The 13,058-nt window shown below is 34.0% G+C and overlaps 1 protein-coding gene across 5 annotated transcripts in view; it reads left to right on the top strand.

The window, feature by feature from the left end:
- RELCH (RAB11 binding and LisH domain, coiled-coil and HEAT repeat containing) overlaps nucleotides 1–13,058 on the top strand; it is a 90,037-nt gene that overhangs the window by 35,701 nt on the left and 41,278 nt on the right. For all 5 annotated transcript variants that reach the window (XM_054583756.1, XM_054583757.1, XM_054583758.1 and 2 more), the window contains exons 11-12: nucleotides 8,751–8,863; nucleotides 12,780–12,870. In XM_054583756.1, the coding sequence (XP_054439731.1) occupies nucleotides 8,751–8,863; nucleotides 12,780–12,870 (204 nt within the window). The remainder of the gene's footprint in view (nucleotides 1–8,750; nucleotides 8,864–12,779; nucleotides 12,871–13,058) is intronic.

A 13,058-nucleotide genomic window follows, 5' to 3' on the forward strand; every position in this document is an offset into this window, starting at 1 on the left:
ATCAGTAATCAGAAACATTATATACAAATATATATAAAAACATACGTACACATACATACACATATACAAACATACATATTTTATTTGTGGTATGATGTTTACTCTTCTGGCTGATTTAAAGTTTTTTATATTTAAAAATATATACTTATAATTTCATGAAGAATTGATCATTTTTGTTTATTGAATTATTTGCGCTTTATTCTATTTAATCAGAAAATTTGCCATTTATAGTATACCAAAGTTGTATTCCCTTGAAATTAAATTGGTAAATGATGAAGTATAACTTGGTTTGCTTTGAAACTAATGCCAGTGCATAAAAGGAAAAAACTTTTATTTCACTTTATCCTTTGATTTTGGGTTACTTTTATTTAATATTTAAATTTATATATTTAAAAAGGTCTTGTGATTGAAGGATTAATATTTTGATTTTTTAAAAATTTCTCAAGTTTCATATACCGTAACATTCTTTTATCAGTATAAGCCTTTTACTGGTATGTAAATACAATTAAAATATCCTTCAGTAAACTGGTCATAGTAATATCCTAGCTAAATAAATAAATAGAACATTGGAAACGGATTTTAAGTTTTGATTAAGTAATATGTTCACATGGTTTAACGTTTTTCAAATATGAAAAGATATAAAACAAAACTCGGTTCTTCCCTGTGACACTGTCCCACATGCATTAAATTTTATTAGCTTCTAGTATAGTCCTAACACTCCTTTGCCCATTTTTTAAATTGGAGTGTCTCTGTTTTTGAGTTGTAAGAATTCTTACAACTCCAGATGTTAAACCATGTCACATATATGATTTGCAGGTATTCTGTGCCATCCTCCAGGTTGTCTTCTCACACTTTTTTCTTGTTGTTGTTGCTTGTGTTTTTGGTGTCATGTAAAATTTATTGCCAAATCTGAGGTCAGGAATATTTACCTTATGTTTTCTTATAATACTTTTATAGCATTAGCTCTCATATTTAGTTCATTGATCCATTTTGAGCTGTTTGTATATAGAGTAAGGCAGGGGTCCAACTTTCCTCTTTTCATGTGGTTATCCAGTTGTCCTAACATCATTTGTCGAAGAGAAAATTGTTTCCTGTTCAGCGGTCACGGCATTTTTGTCAATATTCTGAGTCCTGGCAGGGTAGCTCAGTTGGTTAGAGTGTCTTGCTGATAGGCCCAGGTTGCAGAATCTTCTTCTTCAGGTATTTCTATTTAAGGTGGACCAGTATTTCAACCCCCAGTCAGGGCACATACAAGAATCAACCAATGAGTGCATAGATAAGTTAAACAACGAAGCGATGTCTCTCTGTCTCTTCCTCCACCCCTTCCTCTCTCTCTCTCTCTCTCTCTCTCTCTCTCTCTCTCTCTCTCTCTCAAATCAGTGAATACAAATTTTTAAAAAAATCAGCTGGCTGGCCCTGGCTTGCATGGCTTAGTTGGTTAGGTGTCATCCTACAAATTGAAAGGTCGCCAGTTTGATTTCTGATGAGAGCACGTGCCTAGGTTTTGGGCTCCATGCTCCATCCCTGGTTGGGGCACCTGCAGAAGGCGACCAGTCCATGTTTCTTTCTCACATAGATGTTTCCCTCCCTCTTTCTCTCCCTCCATTCCTTTCTCTATAAAATAAAATTAAAAAAGAAAAACAAAAAAATCAATTGTCTGTACAGGTGTGTGTTTATTTCTGGACTGTAATTCTGTTCCATTGCTCTTCATGGTTATCCTTATGTCTGTCCCGCACTTATGTTTATTATTGCTTTGTGGTAAGTTTTGAAATGGGGAAGTAGGAGTCCACCAACTGTGTTTTCTTTTTCAATATTGTTTAGCTATTCAGGGCCCCTTGCAATTCCATGTGAATTTGATGCACAGCTTTCTTTTATGCAATAAAGGTAACAGATTTTACTAAATCTGTAGATCACTTCCTGGATTGTTGCCATTCTAACAGCGTTAAGTAAACATGGGTTTGTTTTTTTTAATTTATTCATGTCTTTCATTTCTTTTGACAATGTATTTTAGTTTTCAATGCACAAGTGTTTTCACTCTCATGTTTAAATGTATCCCTAGGTATTTTATCCTTTTGGATGCTATTATAAATGGAATTATTTTAACTTCCTTTTCAGGTTGTTCATTGCTGGTATATAGAAACAAAATTGATAATTTTGTGTTAATCTTGTACCTTGCAACTTTGTTGAATTTGTTTATTAATTCTAGGCATTCATTTCATGGATTCTATGAGAGTTTCTGTATATGCAGTTGTGTTATCTGCAAATAGAGATAGTTTTCCTTCTTCCTGTCCAATTTGGAATGCTCTTATTCCTTTCTCCTGCTTAATGGGTGTGGGTAGGACTTCCAGTTCAGTGTTGAATAGCAGTGTTTTGAGAAAGCAGATATCCTTATCCTGTTCCTGATCTCAGGAGGAAAGCTTTTGACCTTTCACTGCTGAGTCTGAGGCTAGTTGTGGGTTTTTCATAAATGCCCTTTATCATATTAAGGAATTTTTTTTCTTCTTAGTTTATTGGGTGTTTTTTATCATGAAAGGGTGTTGAATTTTGTCATATATTTTTTCTTCATTGATTGATATGATGATTTTTTTTCCTTTCATTCCTATTGGTGTAGTATAATAAATGGATGGGATGTTAAACCACCCATGCATTTGTAAGGTAAATCCCACTTGGTCATGGTGTATAATCCTTTTAATGTATTGTTGGATTTAGCAATATTTTGTTGTACATTTTGTATCTAAATTCATAAGGGATATTGGTCGATAGCTTTCTTTTGTTGTGCTGTCTTGCTGGTTTTGATAATGGCTTAGGCTGCCCTCTTAGATTGTGTTTGGAATTGTTCATCCTCTATTTTTTTGGAAGAGTTTAAGTAGGACCAGTATTTCTTCTTTAAATGTGTTTAGAATTCGCCAGTGAAGCTATTTGGTCTGGAAATTTTCTTTTTTAGAAAGTGTTTTATTAATGATTCAATCTCTTATTGTTACGGATCTGTTGATAATTCTGTTTCTTCTTGTTGATTTTGGTAATTTATGTGATTCTAGGAATTACATAAATTGATTATCTTGTTTGGTGAACTATTATTTGTGGTACTCACTTAGAATCCTTTTAATTATTATGAGGTTGGTACTAATGTCTGCTCCTTCATTTTTGATTTTAGTTATTTGTATCATCTGCCCCTTTTTCTTAGTCTAGCTAACGGTTTGTTAATTTTGTTGATCTTTTAAGACTTTTGATTTTATTGATTTTCTCTGTTGTTTTTTATTTATCTCTGCGATAATCTTTATATTTCTTTTCCTTCTTTCTGCTGGCCTTGCGTTATTTTGCTCCTTATCTAGTTTCATAATTTAAAAAGCAAGGTTGTTGAGTTGGCATCTTGTTTCTTTTTAACATAGGCATTTATAACTATAAATTTCCCTCTGAGTACTACTTTTGCTTCATCTTATAAGTTTTGGTATGTTGTGTTTTTCATTTTCATTCATCTCAAAATATTTTCTGATTTCCTTACTGATTTCTTTTTCTGACCCATTGATTGTTTAAGAGTGTGTTGTTTAATATCCATATAATTGTAAATTTTCAAGTTTTTCTGTTGTTACTGATTTTTAATTTTATCTCATTCTGGTTGGAGAAGATACTTTGTGTGATTTCAGTCTTCTCTAAAATGTATGAGAATTGTCTGTGGTTTGACATATAGTCTGTCTTTGAATGTCCCATGTACCCTTGAGAAGAATGTATATTCTGCTGTTGTCAGGTGGAGTGTTCTGTATATACACGTCTACTAATTCTAGGGTGTTCAGTTCCCTACTCATTACTTATCTTCTGTACATGTTCTATCCGTTATTGAAAATGGAGTATTGAAGTCTGCAGGTAGAATTGTATTGTATTTTTCGGAGATATTTTGTGTATATGTAAACAGACTCAAATATATGATCTTTTTTCCGTGGCTTTACATACATAATACCATGCTATGTCCAATTTCTCCACTTTGCACTTTTCCATTTAACAGTATGTTTTTGTATCCTTCTATATCAATATATAGATATTGATATCTATATCATTCTTAGGGTTGCATAACAGCCAGACTTTTACTAGTCTTTTAGCATGTTTTAAATTAGTGTTTTTCAAACTTTATTGACCATATATACTCTCATTATGAAAGACATTTTACATCATGTGCTAGCGTATAATTACATATGTAATTAATATAAAGCTTTGCAAATTAAGTTATTTTCACTAATTACAAAAGTTAAAAGCTAGTATCAAAGAGTTTATAAATATTTTTGAACAATAATGAATATACCTAAGTAAGAAATAAAAATGCTTTTAATGACCCATTCAATTGAGTTTGTGACCCACTGTTTTAAAGGGAATAATGTAGTTAATTAAAACTAATAAGTTAAACATTTTATTTTTTATAAAAGTGAAAAGCGCAGTGAATATATAGATATTAGTGTTACTGGTTTTTGTTTTTTAAAAGAAAACTAACAATCTCACTTAAATAGGTCACAATGATAGCATTTTCTAAATCCAGCATACCATATTACAAATCTAAGATGCCATTGATTATAACATTGCTGTACCTTTAAGAAAGAAAAAGAATTTCAAATAAATTATGGCATTCTCTCTATTTCAAGGTACCAATTTCAGAGATGATAAAAAGTGAAAAAAAATTCCTTTTATGTCCTTTGAAGTAATTATAATCACTTTTTACCAGCTTGTATTTAAAAAGACTTTCTTACCTATTCATTTTGGAAGAAAAAAAATATGATGAACTAGTTTTCTGTATGTAGCTTATATAGTACTTCATTTTTCTGGGGTGATTGAGGAACTTGAATCTTTCAAAAAAATCAAAGAATAAACATATTTGTCATTTGATCTATGTATATAGTAAATAGGCTAAATCAGTTGATTTTTTTTTTTTACAGTCTCTGCTATAAATGTGTTTGTAGGGGAAATTCTGTAATTTAATGAAATATTTTATAAAGGATTACTTGTAAAAGTATTTTTATAGTGATATTTCTAAATTCAACTCATTTTCATTCTATGCCAAGAAAATATACGCCATCAGCTGGCCCAGTTGGGAAAGTAATGGAGGACACCTGTGCCTTGACGGGGGTGGAGCTAGAGGAAGTGGTGAATGAGTCCAAGCTTTCCTTTTGGGGTGCGGAAAATGTTTCAAAGTTAGATTAGTGATGGTCATCCAGGTCTGAATGTACTACAAATTACTGAATGTATACGTGCAATGGATGAATTTTATGATATATAATCCAGATATATCTCACTCATTAAAGCTGTGAAAACCAAAAGGAAAGGAGAGAACCAGTTCTCTGAAAGTTTGAAAAGTAGTTAGTACCTCTGAAGACCTGCTCATCTTTTGGGAAACTAAACTTTGCTCTTTTACATTGTCAGTCATATTTGCCCCATGGTAAATGTTTAACTTAAAAGTAATAATAGCCCCAGATAAGTCCATCACTTACCTGTTGTGTGCGTGTGTGCGTGTGCGTGTGTGTGTGTGAGAGAGAGAGAGAAAGCGAGAGAGAGAGAGAATTTTGAAAATAAATCACATGCTCTTTCGCAGTATCAGCTTTTAAAAGTCATCTAGATATTTCAATTAGGCCTCCTAAAAGTTGAGCCTCAGGAATTATAGATATTAATAATTCTAAGAATAGATATTTTAACAGCCTTTGAAGTGTAGAACTTTTCCAGAGGTGAGTAATCTTGTTTCTTCTTATGTGAGTCCTTTCAATGTTGTTTTTTCATTACGTGTTACTGTCAACATCCTGACAAGTTTCAGCTGAAAATCTAAATCACAGGGTGTCAGTACTTGATTTTAAATAGTAACTAATTATTGCTTAATTCCTAGGCAAAAGTCTAGATGAAAAAATTTTAAATGACAGCTGTCTAAAATTTTTCACCAAAGCTTGAGATATAGGAAATAACTTTAGTGGAACAGCAAGGGCAATCAATGGATTTATTGGATTAATGTGTTACCTTTCCAGAACTGTAGGATTTTGCCCCTTGACCTGAAATACTCAAAACATTTCCCCTTGGCATTTGAGCTAAATGTACTGTTTCCTGTTTTAGATCCTTTCAGATCTTGGAGTCATTATCTTATCAACATCTCCTTGCTTTTTTTAATGTTAAAATTCGCTTGATCTCATTTCCTACTTTATCTCTCCCTCCTTAACATATAATTGCATTGTTTTAGATCTTTTATGGTGCTTTTTTCCTCTTGTTTTTGTAGTCCGAACACACACTAATCTTGATAAGACTAAGAAAGTTGAGTAAAAATATTCATAAAATCAAATCTAATAACACTTACTATCTCTAAAATGATTTATTTAATATCATTAGAAGTTACTGTTTTATTTCATGTGAAACTGAAAAGAGATTGTATATCTGTAGCCATATTTCAGTTTTAAGATTCTCTATATTCACATATGACAAACTTCCTCTGTAAGGATCACTAAGCCTAACGATTAAAAAAAAAAAACAAAAAATGAAAAGAAAATATACATCACAAAGAATGAACAGCAACACAGTTATTTTGATATGCTTGTTTTTGAGTAGAAGCTAAATATTATACTACATATTTTAAACTGTGTGTATGCATTTGCAATTATAGTAAATATCTACATTTCATAACTAAAAAATGCAATAGGAAGAAAATGGAGTAAAATAATGTAAGAATATATACAAGCTGGGGAAAAAGTAGGTTTACAGTTTGTATGAAAAATAATATAATAATAAATAATAAACAAGAATAAACTGTGTTTCACATAGTGATAACTATAAACTTACTTTTGCCCCACCCTGTATGTAGAGATAATAGGAAAGGAGGAAGAAGGGTTAGGAAGCAAGAAAACTCTCAGGAGAGAAAGATCTGGCATGAGAGGAAATACAAATATAATTATTAAGGGCCTTGCTTTATTTTTAGGCATTAAAATATCTTATCCTCTTGTGAGTGCCTTCTAGAATAACTACTTTTCCATCGTTAAGGTTCTGCTATCAGTGAGACGTGCTGAGATGGGTGCAATGTCTCAGTCCTCTCAGTATTGTTGACTCTGAGCCGCCAAAATGGGATCCTCTAGGATTAGGATAGTTCTTAGAATATGGTCTCCTACCCTAATGTTTTATAAAAGGTTGTTTATTTTCTCCTGGAAAGTCAAGAGTAATCCATCAAGAATCAATCATATTAAGCCTCTGGTGAAGATACTACCTAATGATATAGGATACATATACTCTTTTCTATTCCCAGTGGAAAATTATTTTTCCTAATTATTTATTTATTTTGATTTTCAGTTACTGATCTAAAACATATGGAAGGGCCTGAGTAAAAAAATTTACTCTTAGCTCTTCTTATCTATATCTTTGTACCTTCAATTTAAGGTTTATATCAGATAATTATAATTTTAAAATATATAAAAAGAATTTAGAAGTAATGGAAAGGGGCTACTCATTGTGCCTTTAAGCTTCAGCCTAAACTCAAAAAAATCATATCATCTCTTTCTAAAGGAGCATCTCCAAAATAGGAAGATACTCCTTCTAAAGTATGGGCTTTCCTTCAGGGTATCAAGCATTTTTACATAGTGACCAATTCCCTCTTTAAATCTGCTGACACTTTCTTGGATAGGGAGGTAGATGGGAAAAAGAAATGGGACTAGTAATCATTGTGCCCTTCTTACTGCATCATAGTGATTTTTCTTTTTAGTCTGCAAAATACTGTTTTTATAACTTAAAGGATTTCTCTCCAAAAATACTTTATCACTTTTGGGCCTTTATTCTCATTAGATTTGAAAATTCATTCCAAAATGAGAAACATTAATATCTTTTGAATATATTTTAGAATTTAGTCTTATTTTAATTAAAATATGAAACAACTTTAGTTTTAAAATAGTTCTTTAGAAAAAAAATAAACTTTTGTGTATTACTTTCCTACAAAATAATGAACTTACCTCTGCATGTTGAATGTGCACAAACAAAATAGTGTTTAAAATTTTCACTTTAACATAAAACATTTCTACTCAACAGCTGTGGAAATGCTCTTCTTTTTTTTTCCAATTAGCCACCAGTTAGGTGCTAAAGATACAAAATTATGATTTGTGTCTAACCTTAATGAAAACAGATTATATTATACTTGTGACATGGGAAGAATTGTCTTTATTTTGTTTTCTTTTTTTAATAAAAATTTTATTTATTTTTAGAGAGAGGGGAAAGGAGGGAGAAAGAGGAGAAAAACATCAATGGGTGGTTGCCTCTCGAGTGCCCCTTACTGGAGGCTGGCCTGCAACCAACAACCCTGTGGTTCACAGGCTGGCACTCATTCCGCTGAGCCACACCAGCCAGGGCTCTGTTATCTTTTTAAATTATTTTAGAACATAGTTAACTTTTGCAGGTTTTGTTTAGAAACACTTTTAAATTTAAAATTAGATTGTACAGTAGTAAGATGGAATATTATCTAGCATAAAAAATAGTAGACCCTTGGGAAAGGTACTAAGAAAACAAGGTTAGTAGACTCTTAAAGAACTTTCTTACATTGTGATTTGCATCTTCTGCATAACCCACACATAAATATACAAATGATATGTTTCATTGTTTTCTGTTGAGTATCAACCTTACGAAATTAAAATTTGCTCTTTTGTAGACTGAGGCTTATTTTACTTTTAAGTGTCCATTTAAGCATAGTCTGGGGACAAGACCAAACATCTCTGCAACGCATTTTTACTTTGACCTTTTTGCCCCTCCCCTTTCTTTAGGAGCTGATCCCCCTCATCCTGTGTACAGCCTGCCTGCATCCTGAGCCTAAAGAGAGAGATCAGCTACTCCACATACTTTTCAATTTGATCAAGAGGCCAGATGATGAGCAAAGGTCAGTATATCTACTTCTTTGGAAAATAAGTAAAGTTAATTTTACTCATTTGACATCAAATTTAGCCTTTTAATCTAAATGCTTTCTTTCCAGTACCTGTTTTAATAAACAGGAAACACTGGCCCTGTTCACAGTGCTCTGCAATGCTTTTATTCTTGTTACTCCAATTACCCACATTAAAGTGTGCATTTTTGTGTTACTTACTTTAGGACTTCTAATTCAAATATTTCTTTGCCTTTATCTTTCACATTTGGTTTTTAAGAAGGCCTAAATGTCTACCCTGTGGCCTCTTAATAGTTATTCTTGACAAGAAATAAAATATTTACTATATGAATTTTTGTATCACTGGGCTCTCTGTAAACCACTTACTGTGTGGTAAAAGGGATACAGTGCCTTTGTTTGTTTGTTTGTTTGTCATTTGTTTTGTTAGTCGTGAGACAAATACCCACAACCAGGGATGCCTGAGTGGAGAAATAAGTTATACCTGAGTGTAGTGAGAGGAAGACTCACACATCAAGGTGACTTTCCAGAAGCAAGGGGAATGGGATTTGATCAAGTAACAATGGTAGATGCCTATCTCAGGGAGTAAAACCTTTAAATACTCAGTGAAGCTGTGCAGGTGTGGATGTGAACAAAACATCCTGGTGGCTGGGTAGGTAGACTAAGCACCAGTTGGATAAAATTTGACAACTGAAGTATTTTTCTGTTACAATTTTCTATCTTAATTCAAAAAGGATTTTTGCTTATACTTTGGCAAAACAATGGAATTATATTTTATGATTAGATACATTTATATAATTTCAATACTTGTTTTTACCTTCTCTGACAATGTTGGAAGATTATAAGCATGAAGCATAAAACAAATCAAGCTTAAAATTTAAAATACAAGGAATCTCTCACTAAAATAGTCGTAACTAAAACAGGATGAAATAGCTATGTAGGCTTTAGAACTCTGTAAGTATATATATATATATCTCTCTTTCCTGCTCTTTTGAAAGTATATCTGAGCAAGTAGAGAAACGTGTTCTTTGCAGGACCCAGTCAGGATCAATCTATACCAGCATTCCCTCACATGCTAGTTGGATAGAAGTAAGGAAAACTAAATCACTGTATTAGTATCATTCATTGCAAACTGAAAATGTTCGAAGGATAATTTGATGGTGCTGAATTAATAGGAGAATTAATATTGTATTTCCTCCTTGAAAAATATTATTCCATATCTTGGTAACTTAATAGTTAAAAATCATTTATTACATTGTCATTTTTTTCGATTTGCAAGGGCCAAACCCTTGACCTGTAGTCCTGTTTTCATCCTCTCCGTGTGCAGCTCATAGCTGCCCCCTGGTGGACAAAGCACCTCGGTGGAAATCCGTCAGGCGTTAAGCACTCGTGCCCGCGCTTCAATCTTTACAGAAACAGTGTTATTCATTACAATAGTCTCATCAATTGATTGACTATGTATAATATGGAGAAGAAATTTAAAAAGCAAAATTTTTAAGTTAGCATAATATGTCTGGCATATAATCAGTTGTTACTTTTCCTTACTTAATGAATCTCAGGCTTCTTTGTTCAGATCCTGAGAAAAACTTAATTTTATGCCCAGTTAGGGTGCTTATAGCCAGTTCTTTGCTAACAACCATAATTGACCACACATTTTTAGCTTTGTCAGACACTAGGCAAACAATCTCCGTCCTGTGATTTCCACAAATAGGAACACTTTATTTTTCCCATTACAGGGGCCTGTTTCTAATGCCGTTAATAATCTGTAAACCATCTGACTTTTTCTATTTTCAACTGTATTTCCAAGCTGTCATAATTTTTATAATTTTGCATCTTAACTGCACTAAGAAGTTTGTTTTGAGGGGCCTTACGTTATTTCAGCAAGTTTGTATATCTCTAGTATAGTGGTGGTAACATGATTTAAAGTCATTTCACATGAAGGTTTTATATAGTGTGTACTTCTTACAAGTGTTTGAAATGCTTAACTTTTTTTAAAAGATTTTATTTATTTTTAGAGAGAGGAGAAAGGGGGGAGAAAGAGAGGGAGAGAAACATCAATGTGTGGTTCCCTCTCGTGCGCCCCCCACCAAGCAACCCAGGCATGTGCTGGGAATCCAACCAGCAACCCTTTGGTTCACAGGCCAGCACTCAATCCACTGAGCCACACCAGCCAGGGCTGAAATGCTTAAATGTCTCCAAGTTTTATTTATTATAATTACCAAACATTTATGGAACCTCTGTGTACACGTTCTTATTATTTTAAGACACTGGTGGGGAAAAAACGATCAGGTATTAGGAAATTTTCATTGGGGAAGCAGTATGTAAAGCTTGGGAATTTTCTTTTTCTACTTCCTTTTATTTATTTGCCCTCCTAAAATAAAAGGAAATAAAAAAGCAAAGGAAAGTTGAGAAATAGGCATAGAAGAGAATGATATAAATGTAAAGGGAATCAGGTCATTATGAGGTTGTGGTGAGAAGAAGCTGCAACACACAGTGAAGACATGCTGGCCCAACGCTCCTCCCGCTGTTGTCCAGGTGCTTTGTCATTGCTCTCCTCCATCTGAGAGTTGTCGCTAGCTGGGCTAAACCCAATAGAAATTTAAAGTCATCCTGCAGTGTGAGTTACATTGACATATTTTGAGAAACTGCAGTGAGCAATACGTGGGCTCAATGTGCTGATTTTATAGTTGATAAGAATTAAACATTGTATGTTGGTTTTCCTCAAACTTGGACACTTAAAACATCTGTTGAACATACTCCCCCCCTCCCCCATCAGGTTTTACTGTTTTGAAGTCTTGGACAATCAAAAGTGGAAAAAAACTCACAGGTTTTAACTTAAAGTCATTTTAAATAGAACTTCATTCTGAATAAAAAAATCTTATTTAAAATTTTATATTCAAGCTCAAGTGAAGTTATTGTGTTAGTTGTTTATATATTCTGTAAAAAATTACTCCAAAAGAAAATGGTTTATGATAAACTCATTTTTATGGTACCACTTACGCCGGTCAGTTAATTCAGGTCCTCTGCGGCAGGGTCTCTTACAAGGCTGTGATCGAGGTGTTGGCTGGGGCTGTCGTCATCTCGAGTCCCGGCTGGGGAACGATTTGCTTCTAAGCTCACGCACGTGACTGGTCGTTGGCAGGATTCAGTTTCTCGGGGGCTTGGACGGAGGGCCTCAGTTCCTCTCTGCCTTTTGGGCAGAGGCTGCCTTCAATGCCTTGCCACATAGGCCTCCAAATGGCATCACACTGTATCAAAGCATGCGATCTATGAAGGCTCTAGAGAGAGTCCCACAAGATGGACGTCTCACTTGTGTAACCCAGTCTCAGAAGTGATGTCCATCACTTTGGCCATATTTCTGTCCACGAAAAGCAAATCCTGTGGTACAGTCTACTCTCAAGGAGATGAGATTACACAAGGATGTGGATGTTGGGAGATGGACTTCACTGGAAGCCATGTCAGAAGCTGCCTACCAGTTATCTTGAGTGCAATACCAAAAATTCTGATTTAAGAAATACCATTTTACTAATACGACACCATTGTTTTTAGTTATGGAAACACCGGGGTCATCGTCGCTGATAGTTTTAGTGGTTACAAACGGAAGTTCAGTAGGAGCTGAAGCATTGGACATACACTCTCAGAAGACATATGGGAAGTTGATTTAGGGGGTTATGGGTTTCAGCATCATAGCAGTAGAGAATCCCTTCAAACACATCTCACAAACGGGGCTGCCACTGCTGGAAGAACTCGTCGGAAGGAACTCTCTTGGTGGAGTCTAGTCCACTGTTGGAAATGTTTTGCTTGTACAAAAATGCTGTACTTCATGTGAATTACAGAGCTGACTCTTTTTAACCCTTTGCCCTAGCTGTGCTTTCTAAAGCAAATACAAGTCTTTATGCTTTTGTGTTGTTTTCAGGCAAATGATACTGACAGGTTGCGTGGCATTTGCACGTCATGTTGGACCAACGCGTGTAGAAGCTGAACTTTTACCACAGTGTTGGGAACAGGTAAATAACTATTGGGTTTTTCCCTCGCTATTCTATTCTGGTTTATCACAAATGTTCACATCTGGTTTAAATGCCATTAGGAAATATATGGGATATGAATTTTGCTGTTGTTTGTATAGCCCAGCACTGTGATTTATTAGTGTTTAAGAATGCTCTGGGATGCTTAACATTACTCCTTCTGCCAACAA

This window comes from Pteronotus mesoamericanus, unplaced genomic scaffold (genome assembly GCF_021234165.1).
Source record: "Pteronotus mesoamericanus isolate MK-2021 breed Mesoamerican mustached bat unplaced genomic scaffold, CSHL_Meso_final contig_74, whole genome shotgun sequence".
NCBI lineage: Eukaryota > Metazoa > Chordata > Mammalia > Chiroptera > Mormoopidae > Pteronotus > Pteronotus mesoamericanus.